We start from the raw sequence: 21,833 nt of genomic DNA on the forward strand, positions 1-21,833 counted from the left end.
TTTGTATTTTACTCCTTGATCTACCCATCAGAACAGTATTTCCAAGTTCTCTGGTTGCCCCTGGAGATAAGTACGTTGTCCTTGCACGCCAGAGCACTGGCAGCAGCTAATAGATGCTTCAGAAACATCCCTGAATATTAACATTCAGATTGTCTTGGTTCTAATGTGTTGAATTCATGCAAGTATAAATAATATGACGCGTTGTTATCAAGAGCAGCAGAAGTTGAGCTAACGCGCCGATTTCTGTGGTCGGAACAGGGCGAAGCAGAAAGCGAGACAAATGCCAGAACACGGAACTTTATCCTCAAGTTGAGACGGAGCCGTGCCCCTGCGAGGCGTTCACCTCCCAGCCCCATGGGAATTGGTCTGACTGCATTATCAGAGGGGGTGCAGCCGAGCTGCAGCTGGGAATGCCGGCCCAGGGAGCGGCCAGGGAGTGTGGCCAGGGCGTGCGGCTGCGAGCCATCGCCTGCTACGACAGGAGCGGCAGACTGGTGGAGCCATCTCGCTGCAGCACTTCTGGTAAGGAGTGTAGAACAGCCCTCAACACGTGTGAATAGCACTCTGTGGCTCATGGTGGAGCTTATCCCCCCAACACGTGTGAATAGCACTCTGTGGCTCATGGTGGAGCTTATCCCCCCAACACCTGTGAATAGCACTCTGTGGCTCATGGTGGAGCTTATGCGAGGTGTGTGCTTGCTGGAATAGCTCTCACAAGTTTGTCCTGGGTGTGGAACACAGTTCCTTGAATATCTTCTTATTGCTCTTTAATAATGAAGTTTTCCTCAGGGTAAGGGTCTGCTGGCATTTCTGCTATGGAAATGAAGCACAAGAAGGCTAAAGTTGGCGACAGTGCTAGAATACCAGAGACATTTCCCTAAAAATCCCGTAAAAGTAAAAGCTTCAGAGGAGGTGTATTTATTTCAGTCAGCATTTTGTTTGAAGATATCTCCTACTTCTGCTTTTACTTGTTTAGAATTTTTTATTCCCTTTCACTAAGTTTGGAGGTTTGCATGGTTGTTTTCAATGAAGGAATTTGCAATTTTCTAGAGAAAATTATATTTAATTACAAAATGCCTGTGATGTCGCCTGCTGTCCCTCATGCCAGGCACACATGGCTTCAGCAGCCAGTGGTCTCCTCCTACAATTATCTGTCTGTGTTAAGCTCAGATTCACGGAGTGTATTTTCATAAATTCTTAGAGTATATTTTCATGTCCCTGCTTCCTGGGACACTTACATTTCTTGTATAATCTAGTAACCTATATCAGAAAGAGGGGAGAATTAAAATCAGGGAGAGCAGGGTGTGTCATTGCATTTGGGTGTTTTTTCCCAATTTCCATGATATGCAGTTCATTGAATGGTTTAAGTTGGAAGTGACCTTAAATATCATCTCATTTCAGCTCCCTTCCACTATCCCATGTTGCTCCAAGCCCTGTCCAACCTGGCCTTGAACACTTCCAGGGATGGGGCAGCCACAGCTTCTCTGGAAACCTGTGCTAGAACTTCAACACAGTTAAGAATTTCTTCCTGGTATCAAATCTAACCCTGATACCTGTGCATTTGAAGCCATTCTCCCTTGTCCTATCACTTATCACATACATAAGCCTTTATTTTAGGAGCAAAATCTCAAGCTGGGCTGCCCCCAAACCACTGCTGCTCTCTGACTTAGAGCCAAAAGCCTTGGGTCAGCTTGGAGCAGGATGTAGCAGTTTGGAATTCTGCTGATGAGCTGTATGATGGGAGGGGGAGAAATGATGTCTCAGGAGGAGATTAAGTGATACAGGGAGCACCACAAGTGCTCCTGAGGGTATGAGGGAGCAGAGAAATCAGCTCTCTGGAGGGTCTTCATGATGGGGATCAGCAGCCTGAGCCACGTGTAATAAAAGGGAAAAAACCCTCCACCTTAATGAAGTGATTCAGTCCTGGAGTGAATTCCTCTTGCAGCTGTTGATGGCTGTTCCAGCTGGCTGCACAGGTTCATAAAGCAGCTTTCCATGGTTCGTGTTTCAACAATGTGCTTTTGTACCAACTGATTGTGCCTCTGTGGCCCATGAAGGAGGAGTAGTATACCTTTCCCCCACATTACCTTTTCTCCTGCAAAAAGGGAGCTGCTGGGTTTTGAAGGTGGGTTTGCCTGTGGCATGACTTGCTCTTTTGAAAAACTCAGGGTTTTATCACTGTTAAAAAGGGGAGGTTGTCTATGCGTGGGGTTTTTCTAAATAACCTTGAAGCCTGTTTTCTGTCAGTGGTATTTATGTGGCATTTTTAATGATCTGGCTTCTCTTAGGGAGGTAGTAGGGAGTGGTAACTCCAGGGGAATATTGTTCACTTTGTTGTCTTCAGGTTTTTATGTGAGCAAAAATGATTGTGGCACTGCCCTGGCACAGGGCCCACGTCAGAGGCAGAGGGGTGGTCAGTGACTTTGGGCATAGACTGATTAAAAATGGGCAGAAGCTCCACAGGCTCCACTTCTATCACCTGGGACCTGCCTTCCAAGGTTACCCGAAGACAAGTCTGATATTTATGGTCTCTAGAGCTGGGAACTTTCAAAATCCACTTCTGAACACCTTATTGAATTAGTGATAGAAACAAATCATTATCCAATTAATAATTAGCAGAATGCTTTTCAAACATAATGGAGAAGAGCAATTTACAGAAGCATGAAGAATTGCTAAGCCCTGAGAAATTATTCATGTCAGTGTTTTTTTTAAGCAGCTCAGTTTGTCTTGCTCACCATTAGTATCAGGTGACCTTTTAACATTTGCTGGCTGGCCATGATTATGGCTAATTAATTCATTGTCTTATATATTGAATGGCAATCACTGTGGTATCTGGGCATTGTTCTTGCTTTATGAGGTGGGGATAAGCAGGTTCCTCTTTTACTCCTTTCAGGCTTCTCTTTGTTTCCTACTTTTTTCCTTCTGCAGTGCTTTTCCTTCCTTTCCCTTGAACCAGAACAGAAGTGAGAAGATGTAAGCCTTAGACTTCAGTTCTTTGATACGTCCTTTTGAAGAACTGCAGAATGTAGAAAGAGAGATGTAGGGATGTAAATTGGCCCTCAAGAGTAGGAGCAAATTTGTCCCAGGTTTGATTATGTCCTGAGTACATGGTGTAGGACAATAAAAATGGTGTAGAACAGAATAGCTTGTAGCTTTTTTGGAGAGCAAACTCTGGGCTCGTGCCTTCTTGCTGCAGTGATTTTCATTTTCCGTGACTGAAACCTTGTGAACTTAGACTTGAGTAAGGTTTATTTCACTTGGTCAATGTGATCTATTATGTGAGAGTATCAAAGTTGTCAAGTGAATGTACAGTTCACTTGAGTCTGGTGTAGAAATAAACTGCTCAGAAGGGTTCTGGTTCTGGGGCCCTGCTCTGACGCTGACTTTTTGGAGTGATTCTGCATTTGCAGCTTGGAGGGCGAGGGGGGAGCCTAAACAAAAACCCAGTTCAGTTTGTTCATCTGTGTTTCCTACAAGTTTAGACTCCAACTGTCCTAAGCCTATTATCTGCAAATATATTAACCCTTGAAGCATAGCTTCCCAACTGGAAATGGACATTTTCTCCCCATTGGTGTAGTTACTGCAAGCAGAGTATCCCAAGGTCCAGAAAGAGTCAAGACAGAAGCATTCCAGCTGTTCCTTTTTGGAAATGCTCTGTCTACCTGCCTGAGGTCTACAGTTTGTTCTGTCAGGACCTGAAGCCCAGGCTGGAGGGAGGGATCTTTGCCCTGACCCACCAGAGCTGAGCAAGCCTGGTGTCAACAGTTTGGGTCAGCTGTAGTGGGCACACTGATCACCACTGACTGATTTACCCATCCTCACTGCTATTTAATTGTGTGTTAGCTCATGGTCATTAGATATGACAAGCTTAAAAATACTAATCACAGGCTTTTCTGGATTTTATTCCTTTCTATACCAAATCTTTTCTCCAGGAAAAAAAGTACACTTTTTTTTTTTATAGCTGTCTTTTCTGATAAACTGCTTTATTTAGGTGGTGTCACCTTTTTCCTTGATCACCCATTCAATAAGCTTGAGAAATGAGTGATCTGCATTTTCCAGTTGAGCTAGTGATTTTCTCCCAGGTTTAGTTCGCCCTTGCTTTTCTTCCTTTAATTTGGAAATGCACCTATGAAATCACGGATAGAGGTAACTACCTCTAAATGCATTGCAAAATTATAATTGGTAGTTTGCCTCCATTTTCCTTCCCATCAGAAGACTTCTTACATTGAGTTGAGCTCGCTGCTAGTCCAGAGGGCCTTCATTTTCTTACTGTGTCTGGAGCATCCTCTTTGGCCATGAAATTGTCCTTTTAATTGCAGTTCATCCGCTTCTCAATCTGTCATCTGAGCTGCTCATACTATTTTTGAATTTCCATCTCCTTTGTTTTGAACAATTTCCCGTCATCCCTTTCCTTCTCTCTTGTGTGCGATGCCAACAGGGTTTTTTTAATCTTAGAGGAACACAGGGTGCCTCATCTGTTCCAAATCAAAGCTGGAGATTTCTGTGCACTTGCATGGAGGTTCTGCTTTTGATCCGACGAGCAATTTATGGAAAGCAGGAGTTTATGAACAGTGCTTATCCTATTCAAATTCTGCTATGCTCACAACAACAGGAACCTGGAAGAAAAAGGCACCACAGACAAATAGATCCTGGTTTTAAATCACAGAGCGCTTAGCTGTGACCTGCAGTCACCTTAAAAAGCTTTAATTATCTCTGAATTTATGAAGGGCACAGCAGGGATGCTCAGACACCTCCTTACTCTCAAGAGTGCAGTGTCTCCTTCTGTGAGCTCCAGCTTCTGGTGGACAAACCCATCCTAAAATGAAAATGCTGGGATTGACTCCCCTCATTTTAGGAGAAAATGAACTGTTTTCAGGTATTTTTTTAATCCTAGATTTTAATAATCATTCTGCAATTTTTTATTTTTATAGCTCAAAAGCCATAAGCAGAGCCTAATAGGTTAAAGGAATATGAGTCAGATCTGTCCTGATCTGAAAGCAAACTTGCTGCTCCTACAAGGTTTTGTGAGAAAAAAATGAAAAAAAAGGTTGAAAATGCAACATTGAATAGGTGCTTGTTTATTTTTGGAAGTGTATCAGTTTTAGTAATTACTGTGGTACGCATTTTTGCACATCTGGTAAATTTTATTTATAAGAGTGAAATTGTAGAAATCCCTGATTTTGAAAACCTTCAGAAATTGGAACTTTTCTGAACAGACATCTCTCTGTGTTTTGGAAAATATTCCAAAGTTTAATTTTGTTCTTAGTCTGAGTGACATTTTATACTGAAATTTCAGTATTTAGTACAACCTGTTGATTTCAGAACCCAGCTAGGCTCTCTGTAATCACTTCCCAAAGATAACAAAGACATCCTTGTTTTATCAACACTGCAGCACAGATCCAAAACACAGCCCCATACCAGAAACTGTGACGAAAATTAACTCTACTCCAGCCAAAACCAGCACAGTCTCTGTGTCCTTTTTATTACATGGCTGTATTGCTACTGGAAAGCTTTTCAAGGACTGCTTGAGGAAGAAGCTTCAGCTAAAAATTCACCTTATTTTCTGTCTATCCCATCCCCTGACATGGGAATTAAGGCTGGATCACAGGACTGTCCTGCCCTCGAGTCCCCACTTCAGGACTCTTTGAAGCCATTGCCACCTTTGACTGTTTTCTGCTCTCTCACAGCTAAATAGCTTCTAAATTTAGCTCTGAAATCCTGGCTGGGTTCTGCTCTGGACTCTCTCTGACATTCCTACATGTCTCCTTGGGTGTGTGGTGACACTTTTAATTACAGCTGTGGCTGCCAGGGGAGCTGTAACACAGACACAGAGCCTGGGAAGGACCTGGCCTCCACTTCTTGTTTGACTACAGGATTTTTACATATTGCTCCCAAAACAGTGCTCAAAGAATGATGATTTATTCCTTATATTTTCCTTTGCTGGTTTTTTCCTTTCATTTTCAAAATCTGTTCACCATAAGAAAATTTGGCCACGGTTCTTCCTTTATGGATGTTAAAAGACTTATCAAATGAAATTGGATCACAGGACAACTGTTCAGACATTGAGTTCTCTGTGTTTTTCTGGCAACAGAATCAAAGATAAACAGCCATCAAAAAAGTTATTTCTGAATGGGTCAAACTGGCTATCAAAGAAGCTTATTTAAGGCAAGGTGAGACTTCCCCTGAGGCATTAGTACACAGAAATGCACATTCTTCTAGGTCTTTATCTTCTTAGAGAAAGGAAGCATGCATCTTAAGAAAAAATATTTAGAGACTTGGCTTTTGGAGCAGTATCTTCTGTAAGTGCTGCATTTAGTCAGAGTGATGTCTGTTGTTACTCCTTGGCTCTAAATGCACATCTTTATTGCTTATCTTCTTGCCCAAATTTCTTTTATGCTTTTTGCTGCATTCCATAAAATGACCCCTTTGAAGAGGTGGCAGTGCCAGACTTTATGAAGGAATGGCTTTTTACTGCCCTCAAAGAGACTTTCTCATGTTTGACATTCACCATCAGCTGCCTCTTGCTGGACCACCTCTGCCCACCCTTGCTCATGTCCATCACTTTTGTTTCTATTATTGGCTCAGTTAGGGGATTTTTTGTTTTGTGGTTTTTTACAGATTGATTAAAGCTCTTCCATGGGACTTGGGAATGTTTTTAGTGTAGAAATTGTAACTCAGTGTAGAAATAGTGTATGGGAGCTTTAGGAGAGCTGTGATAGCAGGTTAATGCACTGGGTGATCTCCTGCCCTGATTTCTGCAGCAGGCTGTGGAAAGAGAATTTCCTTGAAATGTGGCCCGTCTCTTTGGCCTTAATAACACATTTGTCACAAATACAGCCTGTTATGAGGCAAGGCTCTAATAAAATGTTACCATACAAAGATAGACCTAGAATTAACATTTTTCTCTCCCTACATGTCATTCCATTTAATATGCTATATTGGAAGTATGAAGAAATATTTAGCCTAATCCTGTTCATGAATTACATATTCTAGTTCTAAGACCTCTGTACTTCTACTGCTCATGGAGAGCTTCATGATCCCTCTGAGATGTGTGGCTGCACTGGGAAGTGAAGTGGGAGTTCGTAGGATTTCTCTCATGTCTTATGTGGGAGTTTTTGCAGCATTTTTAAACCTTTTGCCTTTTGCACAGCTCTGATGAGCAGGAGTTTTAAGCAAATAAAAGGATGACAAATAATTTTTGAGTGGAGAGTGACAATTCCGTATCTTTACCACTGTTGAGGAGCCCTGTGGCAGCTGGACATAGTAGGTACTGTGGTGGAGTTCAGTGGGCATTAAAGGGTTTAATGTCTGACACATTCTGAAAATTTTCAGAAGCAACTTAATTAAAATTAAACCTAAACTTCAGCTCAGTCTGTTCTGAGGATTATCCTTGTGATACTGATGGGTAGTAGAGAATTTATCCAACCTTAGTCTCTTCCTGGGCCTGAAATACACTTTAATAGCTCTCTGTCCTCCAAGGTTTGCAAATGAGGATGGTGCAAATTAAATTACTGAGAGGCTGGTTTGCAAATCTTCAAATATCCCTCAGTGCAGACAGATATTCCCACTGTGACATCTTGGCTCTCATTTGTATTTGGTTAACATGGGGGAGTGACCACTAACAATAGTGTTGTTTAACAGGATTGCATTGCCTTCTGCTTCTGAATTCACTGAAGTCCTCCAGCACAGGAGATTGAACTACACAACCAGGGAGCTCAAAGTCACACTGCAAAATGGAAACAAAAGTCTATCAGAAATTCAGTACATCAATACTCTGTGCTGGGGCCTGCTAGTGTCACAAAAACGTCCTGTTTCCCTCTCAAGGTTTTCCATCATATAAATGAGTCACTGCTCTCCCCGTGCCTGAGCTGTGGAGAACCAGAACTGTTCCCTTCTGCAAAATCGTGTTTTTGTCAGATGTTTTTTATAGTACAGCTTTATTCATGGAGGTCAGATGCTTCTGCAGCAAGGTGACCTCTAATAGGGGGAATGAAACTCCTTATGCAAGCAGAGGGGGCCTGGCAGCAGCTACCTGGATTTTGGGAAAGCACTCAGGGATCTTCCTGGTGCTGGTAATGGTTAGTGGCATCCTTAAAACAGCACCTGTATAATTAAATGTGCAGTTGGGCTTCTCATTTAGTGTTGATGGGAGAAGGGATTGAGGCAGAGTATTGATTTTAATGTATTGATTTGGGGGGTCACTATGTCATTCACCTCCTGTGACACTGGGGAGGGGGCTGTGGAGGTCACAGCTGGCTCACAACCTTCCCCTGCCTTTCCAGTGCCTGTGTGACCTGCTCGTGAGCAGAGGCCCTTGAGTTTCTAAATTAAAGAACTAGGAATGTACATTTAAAGAAAAAAAAACTTTTTCGTGCTGCTGTGAGCCCTCTTGATAATATTAATTGTGCACTGATCTAATTAGTGTTCCTGTCTTCTGCAGAGTCATCTGCTGGTTTATTTTGCCTGAAATAAAAGCAGTATTGTAATGCAGAATACATGCTAATTATCAGGATGCAGAGAGATGCATCTCCATGTCCCATTCTGTCAAATGAAAGCCATAACGTTGTTGTCCAAGGCAAGTTGTCTAAATGAGGCTTGTCTGTGTCTTGGGGTCACAGCTTGGCAGCAGAAATGAGGTGGCATATTGTGTTGACAGTGCCCAGTGTCATGGCTTCAGAAACTGGCAGAAAGATGCTCTCCATGGAGGGCCCCAAAGTCGGAAATTGAGTTTCTTAGTGTGCTCCAGCAGAGCCTGAAACCATTGACCTTCAGGACATCTATGATTTACTGAGGGAGGTAGATACTTGCAGTGACATTTGGCAGCAGCTTTCTCCCAGTGATGGACCCTTGGCTCTGGAAGATTCTTCCTGCCAGGTCCAAATTGCCCAAGTCTGTATTGATCTTCAGAGCACTCTGCAGTGCACATCTGTTTTCAGAGCTGCTGTGCCATCAGGCCTCTGAGAGAAGTCAGGTGGAGGAGAAAAGGGAATTTGATGGTCTGTGACAGTTTCATTGTGTTCAGGCTTTTAAAAAAGTCTTGTTTTCTTGTGTAAATATCATAATAATAATAAAAAATAAACACAGTTTCAGGTTTGTTTTAAAAACATGCTCGTACTATTAATTGAGTAGCCTGAAAAAAATATATGGTAAACAATCCATAATTATACAGTGGTCTGAGTCTTTTTCCTGATGTATTGACGATTCCAACACTGCTAAGGAGAGAAAAAAAAAAAGCTACTCTGTTTTATTTGAAGAAAACAGATGATTTTCCCAGTGACAGAGTGATGAGCAAAGTATACAGAAAAACACAGCTGAGCTACTCCCCTAACTGCTATTGATCCCAGTGGATGGTTTTTTATTTGAGTAAGGACTTTGTTAAGATGTCAGGGCTCCCAAGCAGCCAGGCCAGCCCTTCACCATGGGAGGGCAGCCCTGGGAAAAGGGAGCATCATTCCCAGAGCTGGTTTTGGAGCCTGGACAGACTTGTGCAGTGGATTTCTGCCCTCCTGCATCACATGTTCCCTGTGAGATGAATGTACACTGTGCAGTCCTATTTATTTGCTCTATTTATTTGCACTCAGAAGGCAGCAGATGAGGCTCCTTCTCTGGAAGAGTTCTCAGCTTGTTCTGCAGTCTGTTACAAGGAAAGTGCTAATTGATGAAGATTTCCTTATTGAGTTAAAAGATTAAATATATCAACTACCAGGGCTTGTATCTAATGCCAAGTGTATGCTTGGAAGTTCTTTAAGGAAGAAAACTGTAATGCAGAATCAAAAGAAATTAGAAATCATAATGCAAAGTCAGCATCAACCCAACTGCCTCCTCGGGATTTATAGAGTCTGTGAAATTGAGCAATAAAACCAACCTTTGGATGAATTTCAATAACAATAATGTTGAGTTAAACTTACCAGCCTTCTTTACAAGTCCTCTCTGGTCTATTTAGAATCTCTAATCAGTCTGCTAGGAGATAACGTGAGCGTGTGTATCTTTTGTGGAGTAAGTGGGAATAAATTAGCTAAGGGTCCATTATTTGAGCCTTGCAAAATATTTGATGTGGAAGTTATTTTTGCTGGGTTTTTTGGCTGTGCATTTGCTGAATGTAAATTAGATTATCTCCTAAATTTCTCCGCAAACTAATAATGTGTAAAATCTCTCAAATCCTTGTGTACTGTAAAAAAAGAAGATTAAACATTTGTTCTGTGGCAAGATTAAATCCTTTTCAGCTGCAACTCAAGTTTTTAGCAACTTAAGTCTCCCAGACTTACTATGTTTAGTTCCCTTCAGTTAATAATTTTCTGCCTTGAAGCAGGATTTAGGTTTTGAGCAGGGATTATTTGGGACGAGGTGCTCCTCTTGCAGCTCACAAGCTTCTGGAGCTTTTGTTTGTGCCATGTGGCCCATGGCCAGTGGCTGCCTTATTCTTGGCACACTGGGAAAGCCTCAGCCACAGAACTATGATCAGCTGGTGGAGTTAAGTCTCTGAGCTGCAGTCTGTACTCCGTGCTGAGTTTTAACCTGAGGTAAAGCAAGAGGTTTGCCTTGCAGGAGATCCCAGAGCTTCAGCTCAGCAGAATTTGGCCCACCAAATGCTGTGGTCCACCAGGTCTCCTTTATAAAGTCTTTAGCTATTACATTTTTAGCACTGCTTGGATTTACTGATGTTATTTTGTGATATTTCACAGTCAGTAATCAAGTGAATGTGAATATTAATTGCAAAATGAATCAATTTTTTTTTCCCCCTCTACCTTTGGTCTGTGTAATTAGAAACATTTCTCCTGTGTCACTGTCCACTCTGCTGCTCCCTAGTTTGTTAAAGGGTGATCTCTCCGGTCCCACAGACTCCAAGGGAAATTAGCTGTGTTATTACCAGTGGCAGCTGTGGTGATGCACAGAATTGTCCCTCTCACAGTAATGACCTTGAGTTTTATGAAGCACCTCAAGGTTTACTAACAAGGGTAGAACTGCTAGAAGTTTGTTAATTGAAACCATGAAATATGTTAGAGAGGATACAAATGAGTTTAAAGCCAATTCAATTAGAGGTGCATCTGTTTCCAAAGCTGCTGGAGAAATGTTTATTTTCACATCACTTTTAAACCAGCCTCTTGAATGCTGCTGGCACTGTTGTTTAACACTGTGTGCAGACCTTGCACCCACAGCAAATTTATCTTTTGGAAGTGCAGCAGTCAGGTGGAAGTGTCCCTGATGTTTGCTTGTAAAACCACTGATGTCCTTCTTCTCCCAGCACAGCCCCCTGTGGCATCACTGACATCCCCCAGCCCATCACCCAGCTGCCTCCCTGCTCTTGCCTTGGCTCTGCTGGGTGGCACAACAAAAATGGGACAATAGGAATTTTTGCACCATGTATTTGTGCCTCTCTGACACTGGCACAGGGTGCCCAGAGGAGCTATGGATGCTCCATCCCTGGAACTGTCCAAGGCCGGGTTGGACAGAGCTTGGAGCAACCTGGGATAGTGGAAGACGTTCCTGCCCATGGCAGGGAGGTAGAACAAGATGAGCTTTGAGGTTTAAGGTCCCTTCCAACCCAAACCTTCTGTGATTCCATGACAGCCTCCAGAGCATGGTCCTCACTTTATCCTCCTGCTGTTGCTTTGTCTCTGGGCTGCACAGGAGAATTGAGGTGAGTCAGGGCTGCCACATTGTGTGTCTGAGCATTCCCAGGACATCCTGTGTGATCTGTGGGTGCTTTGTTTGTTAGAGACACTTTAGAGACTCCATTTGTGGCTTGTTGAGCAACAAACACACTGTTCTTAATGAATAAATCATAGTAAAATGAGCTGTGCAGTCTAGATAAATGCGTTTGCTCATCCCACTGCGTTGACAGTGTAGAAAAGTAGAAAAACAATAGCACTTAAATGTAGAAAAGGCTTATTTGGCCAACCAAATCAATTTGCTCTGCCAATTCCCAGTAGCATGTTTCAAAGTACCCACTTAAATAACCTGGTGTTCTTGTCATTACCTCCTGTACATCTGTGCGTGCAGCTCAACTCTGTGATGTTCAGGAGCCTGCTGTTGGCCCCACTAGGACAGAGGTTCTCATCTGCTCTGTCTGAATCAAATGAGCTTTATTTTAACAGTGTTTGAGATTTTGAGGAATAATGATAGTAATAATAATTTTTAAAAGGAAGTTAGAGGAAGCTTCAAGAAATAATCTTAAGAATACATGGAAAGCAGGCTGAACATGGCTGAAAAGTAGAGAACATCTTTTTCTGTGGAAACAACCTGTTTGGTACCAGGTTTTACAGAGGGGAGAAAAATGAGGGATGTGATGGATGAGAAGGAAATTTAAGGATGACACTGACAAAACCAGCTGTGTAAACTCAGCCTTGAGTTGGTCTCCCAAGCTGAGCAACAGTAGCTCAGAAATGTTATTTACTTTATTCATATTTTGTTATGGTAAGGTTATTTCTCTGGATAGTGGCTTGAATGTAGAGCTCTTTATTAATGGATTGTTTTAATAGCACATTGGCCTTGGGGCTTTTGTTTGTTTAGTATTGTGCATCATGCCAAAGCTACAAGTTTTCTAGGCATGCCAAAACTAGGATTATTGTGGGTCTTTTAAGTCCCCTGACAACAGCAAGTTATTGCTTGGCTCCTAGAGAAAAAAAAAATATCCTGGTCTCACAGGCAATGGATGAGCTGAGTACAATGTTATTTTGCTACTCATCATAAAAAGATAGCCATAAAGGCATTCTCTGTCTGAGCAAGAGAGTGCACATCACAGGAACATTTTTGGAGAAAATTTTGGTTGAATGAAATCTTTGCTCTATGAATGAACACCTTAGTGTAGGATTAACCCTAAGTGGTTGATAGAAGAGTAATGGCAGTCTGTGAGGAGAGCTTGAATGGGATATCTTTGGAAATTCTGTGGTTCACTGAGGGAGAACTCACAGCACTTCTGGGGATGGAATACAGCAGGTTCTTCAGTCTTCACAGAACAGTCTCTGTTGGAAGGGACCTTTTAAAGGTCATCATGTGAACCCAGTGAGCTCCACCAGGTTGCTCCAAGCCCTATCCAACCTGGCCTTGAACACTTCCAGGGATGGGACACCCACAGGTTCTCTGAGCTACCTGTGCCAGTATTCTACCATGTTCATTGTAAAATCTTCTTTCTTGTATATAAGAAAGATGTTTATTATAACTTCTTCTTAATCTTATTTTTTATAGTCTGTTTCTTTTTTTTTTTGTCTTATATTTCTTTTTATTATAGACATAGATCTTGAGCTGCCTAAAGACTTAGCCCGTTTTACCTTCTCTGATAAGTTGATAACCCCTCTGACTAATCCTACTTTGAAACAAGGCACTTTCTTTGTTTCTGTTGAGAGTTAATTACCCAGGCTGTCACACAGCCCAAGGAAAGATGATATTTCTTACAGGGGTGGAACAGAACTCTTTAGAGAACTGCCTAAGAAATGCTTCTCATAAATCTATCATGAGAAAATTTCTTTTACTTATCATAATGTATTATGAATTGCTTTGAGTGGCAACCTAAGCAGGTGGAACAGAATATCAGTGGGTTATTTGAGAGTTTTATTTGGGGGAAAAAAGTGAGTCTGTTTTAGAAATATTTGTGTGTGTGTGTGCATGGATGTCATCTCACTGAGGTGAGCATACAAAGCACACAAAGTTGAAATATCTAAAACATTCCAATATCACTGGAATGGATTCAGTCAGAAATAATTAAGATACCCAGTCCCAGTGGCTTTGGAGCTGCAAATGAAGCGGCACCACAGCAGAGAGAGATCAGAGGCAGCAAAGACAACCAGAGCAGTCTGTATGGGCACAGGTCTGCAGCACTGGGGAAGAGTTACAGCGTGAGTTAGGGGGGGAAATGATTGCAGCTGTCAGGCTGCGGGGTGGCCGCCGTAAAGAAACAGGAACAGCACCATCACAGGGAATCAGGAGAGGAGAAATAGAGCAGCACTGAGCTGAAGGAGCTGTTGCTGCTGCCGTTTTTTAAGGCACTGTTTACAAAAGCAACATCAGTATTTCTTGTACCTCTAGAAGGAAGATATTTTCCAGCGGATGGATGCCTAAATAAGCTTGAAACCTTTCTTGATACTGACTTCCGAGTGAAGAGCAGGAGGGAGGCAGCGAGTTGCTGCTGTGGGTTGATTCCCAGGCTGTGACATAGTTCTGGTTCAGAGTGAGCAGCAGGCTTGGGCATGGTTCAGCCAGTAAGTCCAACCAGATTAATCTCTGTGCCTCAGCCTTGGTGTCAATGGTTGTCTGGGGTTGTTGTCTGGGGGTTTTGGACAGCAGCTGCTTCTGGTTTGAGTTTTGTTGTTTCGGTGTTTTTTTCCTCTCCATGCTGCAGCGATTGTCACCTGGGTAGATAGGGGAAACCCTTCCTAAAAGAGTCACAAAATGAGTTAATTTGGTATTCTGTAGGTGAGGAATCGAGAGGGAGTGTTCGCATGATGCAAACCAAACAGAAATAAAGGGCATAAAAATGAGAAACATCAGAACAGTGGTAGGGATGAAGTTCAGTTATTTCTATAACCATCATTGCCAGAGCTGTCAGAGGGATGAAGCTGCCTCTAATAAAGGCTGATCTGAGCAGCCACTGGCTTTCATGATCTAACATGAAATCTCTTTTTTGTTTAAATTAAAATAATACATACAGACATGACAAGCAGATAATAGGAACCGGGGGAGAATGAATGCAGCATGGTAAGTAGGAAGGTGCAGGAATTATTCCACACTGCCAACCCAGGACTGGTGCCACTAATTCCCTGGAGATCCTCAGGGCTTGGCCACCCTCTACTGCTGTTCTGCACACCAAGAGCTCCACAGCCACTGCTGGGCTCTGCAAAGTCTCTCTTCCCATATGCCAGCTCATAAAATAGCTGTGGGGTTGTGCCTTTTTGGAGGAGCCTGTTGGATTTTAATTCATGAGGTGCTGGTGCTGCAGATGTCTGGTGTTGTGATTGTAAGGGATGATGATCTTGTAAGGACTTTCATGTCAAACCAGCTTAAGGTGAAAGTAAAGCTTTAAAATGCCATTTTTGAAACCTATAAAAAGCAAAGCATTTGGAAAGAGGTACAAAGAGAACTTGTGAGGTGTGGGAAGCAGGTTTCATCTGCTTCTCCTAAGAATAAATCCCATACTGTTCCAGCTGGCAGGCAGGTCCCTCACACATCTGATGGGAGCTGCCAAGAGAAGAGCTCTGTTGCCTCCCTCATCCTGTGGTTCTCTCTGCTGGGGAGAGAGCCTGTGTCTGTCTCCTGCCTGTGCCAGCTCTGGAGATGGTCAGTGTAATGGAGAAGGAGTACACAACAGAGCTGTACACTTAATTCTCCAGAATTTGTCATGGATGGCCACAGTCTAATTATGAAGGTAATTACCACATATTGGTTACCACCAGCTTCACAACAGATACTTTTGCCAGCGTGTGTCCTTTACATAATTCCTTTTTATCACTGCCTTCTTTGGACTAAACCAAGTAGAAATTAATTTTAGTCACTGCTGTTCTTCACAAATAACACCATAACCTCACGTTGGATGGTGGTGTCAGTCTGCCAAATGCCTTCCCCTTAAGAAGTTCTTGTTTTGTGTTGGTAGCACAGGTCGCATCAGAGGATGGGAGTTGGTCAGTTGCAGTGATTAAAACCTGTCTTAAATCTTTGGTTTAGGTTACATTGAAGAGCCTTGCACGGTCCCGTGCCCGTTTGATTGCAGATTAAGCGATTGGTCCAGTTGGTCTCCTTGCAGCTCCTCCTGTGGACCGGGGGTGAGAGTCCGATCCAAGTGGCTCAAGGAGAAGCCCTACAATGGAGGTCGTCCCTGCCCCAAGCTGGACCTCAAGAATCAGGTGAGCCACGTTCTGATAGCCAACAGAGCTCTCTGTGCTGTGTTCTGAGTCAGGATCCAGAGTTCCTGTGCTGGTGAAGAAGGTAAAGATAGGAGTTATCTCTGGCACCACACCTTGGGTCACCTTTTGTAGGCAATCCTTGACCTTCTTGAGGATTGAGGGAGAAATGCTCACATATCAGCGGAATTTGACCTGAAGCACCATATTTTTTATATGAAGAAATTGTTATCTCCCAGAACACAGGAAGCCCTGGAGTAATAATCCCACCTGGACAGTGTGTAGACATCAGAGAACTCAGATGTCATGGATATTTTCAAAACTTTTTCATTCTTTCTGAGACTCTGGTTGCTGTAGAAACGTTTGTTAAATAAAAATTGCTATTTTTAGCAACATTTCCCTTCAACACAGCACAGGTTCCCTTGAACATTAATCTCTGTATATTCAATATTGAAGTATCCCATCAGAGGAAAATAATCTTTAAATTACTACTCTTAAAGGAAGATCAGCATCTATTTAAATGCTACTTAATGCTGTATGCATTTCTGAAAAGTGCATAGTGATTTCCTACGTTTGCTGATTAATTCTCTAGCACTAATTAACACTGATGAAGTACTGTTTAGTTTTGTCTGCCCTATGTTTCAGATTCAGCCATGAAAATTAATTAATAGGACAGAAACAGTCATGCTGAAGGAACTCCATATATATGTTATGAAGAATTTGAATATATATATATATGTAGAAGTACTTCAGTGGTATCATACAAAGATTTATTTGGGAGGTGCTAGAGATGGTGGATTCAGTTGTTTTTCTGCACAACTATTGCTGCAGCAGTCATGTCCTGGAATGCAGCACCACTTCCAGCTCCTGAGTATGAACTTGCCTCATTTTCCTAACAGTTAATTTTATTTTCCTGTGAGAAACTTGGTAAATACTCCTTGGATTTTTTTTTCCTTCTTCTTTTTCCTTATTTCTATTTCTATTTTGAAATTCATTGGAAGTAGGCTAACAGAAGCAGCAGGGACTACAGAAATATAAAACTGCTATAAAGTGTATGTTGTCCATAGCTCAGTGCTCTCCTTAATAGATCAGACAGATCACCAGAGAGGCAAAGTAAAATCCCACAGTAAGTGATAAGGTAACAATAAGCTCCTTTGTAATGAAAAGATACTGGGGTTTGTTACCCACAGACACAGCAGACTCCTTCCATTAATAGCAAACTTATTGCCATCATGTGTTGCTTATTCCCACACACATTAGAGTTGCCAGTTTCAAAAGCCTTTCAGAGGATATTAAAGGAAAGAAATTGTTCAAAGTTGGAAGTTATGTCTTTGTACAGTTTATTGGTGCACAGTGCTTGCAAAGTGCCACGGCTGGTATTAATATAAACGTGGTCGGTGCTTTTTGCCTGTTTACCAGGAGCACATGTCATGATCTAAAACCCACTGAATTCATTAGAGGCTTTCTGTTGCAGGCTGTAGTACAAATAATGTAGAATATGTGTTCAGATTTGTTTGTTTAGGTTTGTGGCTTCTTGTTTATCAAGGCGTTCTTTTCAAGGTTAGTTGCTTTTTGAAGTTTTTGTTTCTTTCCTTGTGAGTTTTTTTAGGATAAAACAGAAGCTATTTCTAACCGATTTGGCACACAGATGGTTTATCTTCTTGCAATTCAGATTTAAAGGATTGAGTGCAAGTCTATATATTTCAGAACTTTTAGGGTAAGAAGAAATGATTGTGCTAATGAGAAAAGTGTATATATACACACAAATGCACATGTTTTGCCTGTGATTCTGTTCATTGCCTTCCTGAATGCTTCTCAATACTTTGTGAGCTTCAGAAGGAGTCTTGCTCTGCATCCCCTGGGCTTGGACTTCCAGCCCAGATTTAACACACTGAGGTCCCTGGGCACGTTGCAGGATGCACAAGTTGCCTACCCAGATGGTGAAGTAAATGAGCTGATGGCTCTGCTGCTGAGCTAAGCTGGACACATACCATTAATCCACTCTCAGGCAGATTGTCTGCTGCTGTTCCCTCTGCTCTGGGCAGCTTTTAAATCCTAGAGCCAAGCTCTACAGATTCATTATACAAAAAAATGTGACATCCTAATTATTTTGTATAATCTGGATTAAATACCTGCAGTAAATGCTGGCTTTTGTTTGGTATCAGATAGGGGAAAACCATATAAACTATGTCTATACTTTATATATATATAAATTATACAGCAGTAAAGCAGTATAGCACCATTGTGCTGAGTTTTACTTTCCAGTAGCTACTGTGGGGTGTTTTATGCATTTGATAAGATTTTACATAACTTAGAACAAATAATGAATTCCTCCAGGTGCTAGTAGATTTCACTTATGATGTCCATTTTATTTTCTCCAGTATCTTTAATTATTTTGCTTTTGATTATTGCTTCTAAAGTTGGGTCTTGTGATTGCTTAATCAATTACTTTGGAGAATTCTCCATTTTTCCACTGTCTTATAATTAAATCCCTCAGTCGTTTTGTGTCTTTTTCTTAAGCCAGATAGTATTTTCACCTCTTTTTGTGCAGGGTGCTGTCTAGGCTTTTTGGCAAACCCCTGTATATCCTTTTCTTCAGTGCTTTTCAGATATTGGACATGAATCTAACTGTAGTGTTACTTGAAATACTATTCTAGCAATTCTTTCTTACCATTTCCCACCATGTCTGGAACTCTGCCAGTACAGATACCCAGTAAAGCTACTGCTTTGGACAGTGGGACAGTTTGCATGATCAAAGAAATCTATTTTGTGAATATAAGTAGTTATTTGAGTCACATAAGCTGTGTTGTAAAAGACTGTCCCCCAAGAGTCTGTCCAGTCATGGTACTGCAGCTGCTTGTGTATTAAGGATAGAATATTTTAGGAGAAATTTGATTTTATACAGAAATAATGGCATGTTCCACTACTGCCTGATACTCTGTGGAGTTTGTGCTCTTTATTCCACAGAGAGTTTGACTCTTCTGGAGTATCTTGAAGCCATCCTTTTGTTCATCTGCCTGTAGAGCCTCTCAAGCAGCCCACTTTTTTTGCAAGAGATGTGAGAAGTAAACTCAGAGTTAGGAGAATTAATTCAGCTTTTTTGTATTTATTGTTCTCATTGTAGGCAATGGACGAGGTTGAGCCCCTCCAGATTTTATTCCAAGCTATTTTCTAATAGAGGTGCCAAACATTTGCATGGGCTGAATGCTCATGGTATTCTGATAAAATCACTTGATTTGATGCGGTCCCTTTAGCCTTAAACTCTGTCTGTGTTTCTGCCCTGTGAAATAAAAGGATAAATTACAGTATTTGGGGGAAGAGATGACAGTATTTTAACACAGCTCCGTGTAATATGCAGAATTACTTTTACCTTTTACCTCTGTTTGCAAATGGTTGAAGAGCTGGCTAACTACATTTTGCTCCATCTCTTAAAGAAAATGGGCTTTGCATGTAGGGGCTGTGCAGCTCTTATCTGAGGATGTGATTGCTTCTGAACAGCCGATTGGATTAGGGGGTCAGCTGGCAGATGTTCTTGGCTGTGCTGTGCATGTTAAAAGAGGTGTAGCATTTACATTTTTCCATCCCTGCTCTTCTCTGAATGCACTTACACAGCATGCAGTTGCTATTTAATATGTAGTTCTACATGATGAAAGGTTAAATATGAGTTAAGGGGGGTTTATTGCTTGAATATTCTTTTATAGGTTTTTAGGATTACTGTGAGAAAATGCATCTTATTTTCAAGACTCATGAATTCCAAGGATTATTTTTTTATTGATTGCCCTTATACATATTCTTGTCAAGGTTTTCCCTCCTTCTCCTTCCTCCCCCTCTCTCCCTTAGCCAATACTGCTAAAGGACAAATATCATAGCAAGTAGTTTATCCCCTCTATTTATGCTGTATATATTTAAGCAAATGTTTTTAAAGGATTGGGAGTATTTGTAATGGCAGGCATAGCAGGAGAAAAATGTAGTGTATTTAGAATGTAAACTTACTGCTTTCATTAAAATGAATATTTTATTCTTAATGACATTTTCTGGTGTTCACTGTAGAATATGAGAAATACAGACACTTTGCACATTAGAATTGCAAGTACTGCTCCTGAAATTGCATAGAGGAGTTTAAGGAAAGAGAAAAGGAGGGTGGTGGTAAGCTTACAGACCTGACCTCTCAGGTGTAAAGATGTATGAATTTCTGGAATTTTTTCATACAAAATAGCTGCTTTAGGTCCACTTGCACTTCAGAGAAAACAGTTATTTTCAGCATTTTCAAAACTTTTAGACTCTTGTATTAAAAGCTAAGTTTGAACTGAGCATCTTTCATTGCTGTCACTGAATTAGCTCCCATCTACTCCCTGGCTGGTGAGTTGCATATATAACCTTCTCCTTCCAGTATTAGGAATTGGCCTTCAAGAATATCATTATTAATGTACTAACTATAAATAGCTCCTGCTCAAGTCACTTCTTTTATAATACAGATTTCTAATTTTCAGAAAAGTCACTGAACTTTTTGAGGCACTCAGAGTCTCTTCCTCTCATGGATTTCAGGTGCCAGTAGTTCATTCCTGAGCCTGTATCAGTCCATCAGCTATGTCAGATCCCTTCCCGTGCCATGCAGGAAATCATCTGTCTTGCATTTTTATCTGGCTCTATCAGCACTCATTTGCTTTAAGTGCAACTTAACTCTGAGGAAAAAAAAGTCTTAATCTCTGTTTTACCTTCAGAAGATCTGATTTCCTCCCATTCTGCCTTAAAGTAAGGAATTACAGCATAAAACATATCTGTCCTTTGATTCTAGTGCAATTTTACAGTATCATAAAAATGACATGTTTTTTTGCCTGCTGCACTAATGTGGGAGAGTTTTCAGTGTCAAAAAATAGCAAGAACCTCCTGTTTTCCTTTACACTTTTCTTGCTGTGACTGGAAGTTTTGGTACTAAACTGCAGTTAAGTTTGTTAAATGAGCAGAAGTAGGAGCCAAATCTGAGCAGCCTGAGCAGTATCTCACCTCCTGAAGTGAGTTTCCATGTGGGTAGGTGTTGCTTCACTTCCTTGGGAAATCAGACCAGTCCCATGTTCTCCTCCAGGAGAATAACCCTGTAGTGTCTACTCTAATTCTCAGCATGTATTAATTTTATATTCACCTTCAATAGCTATCCACACCTGATTTTCATTCCTCCTGCAGGTTTTCTGTTGAGTAAAGAGTCATATAAACATATTTTCACAATTGCCACTCATAAAAAGCTTTAGCTTCAAAATTGAGCTGTTTAACAACTCCCTCAAAAGTATTTTTCCCTTGGCTTTTTTTTTTTCCTAGATAGCTTCTTTAAACTTCCCTTTAATAAAAAACCAACTTGATGTATGGTGTAATGCTGCTTTCTGTAATAGTGAGAGAACATTTCCACTTTGTGAAGTTAAACATGTTATAATGTCAATCTCCTTCCTGGCATTACTTTCAAATACAAAAAATTAAAAGCCTCGTGCTAATTAATTAAGCTACATTTTTTCTGCCTACTACAGCCCCTACCAAGTTTTTAATGAGATATATACCAAAGCATGAATGTTTGGTTTAAATGAAATTTATGTATTTGAATCTCTGGAAATAGGAATGGAACATCATTATTTCTGATTCAAATAGAGTTCCTACATTTGTTGTTGAAAGGAATATTTATTGTTCAATGTGATAGCTTTTTGCAAAGTACAGGAAAAGACAGGAATTATACCTAAAGTGCTCTGTCCTGTTGGTTTCTTGCAGAGGAGATGGAATTAAATTGGAAATGAGCCACAGAAAGCTGGGTGGCCCAGTGAAGAAAGTATTAGCATTCCTCCTAAGGAACTGAAGTTCAATTGGTTTAGGCAATACTTTTTTTTTTTTTTTTAAGGAAAGGAGTGTGGTTTGTGCTGAATCTCTTGTGGACAATATGTCATGTTGGAGGACCTGCAAACAGCGTGTGCCATAAATCAGCGTGACAGCATCTAACACTGAGACTGAACTTACTCTTGCTTG

The 21,833-nt window shown here is 41.2% G+C and overlaps 1 protein-coding gene across 3 annotated transcripts in view; it reads left to right on the plus strand.

Moving 5' to 3' along the window:
• The window catches only part of THSD7B (thrombospondin type 1 domain containing 7B), a 299,024-nt gene that overhangs the window by 207,021 nt on the left and 70,170 nt on the right, over nt 1-21,833 (plus strand). For all 3 annotated transcript variants that reach the window (XM_054515442.1, XM_036386831.2, XM_054515443.1), the window contains exons 15-16: nt 259-522; nt 15,655-15,833. In XM_054515442.1, coding sequence (XP_054371417.1) covers nt 259-522; nt 15,655-15,833 — 443 coding nt within the window. The remainder of the gene's footprint in view (nt 1-258; nt 523-15,654; nt 15,834-21,833) is intronic.

This window comes from Molothrus ater, chromosome 7, assembly GCF_012460135.2.
Source record: "Molothrus ater isolate BHLD 08-10-18 breed brown headed cowbird chromosome 7, BPBGC_Mater_1.1, whole genome shotgun sequence".
NCBI lineage: Eukaryota > Metazoa > Chordata > Aves > Passeriformes > Icteridae > Molothrus > Molothrus ater.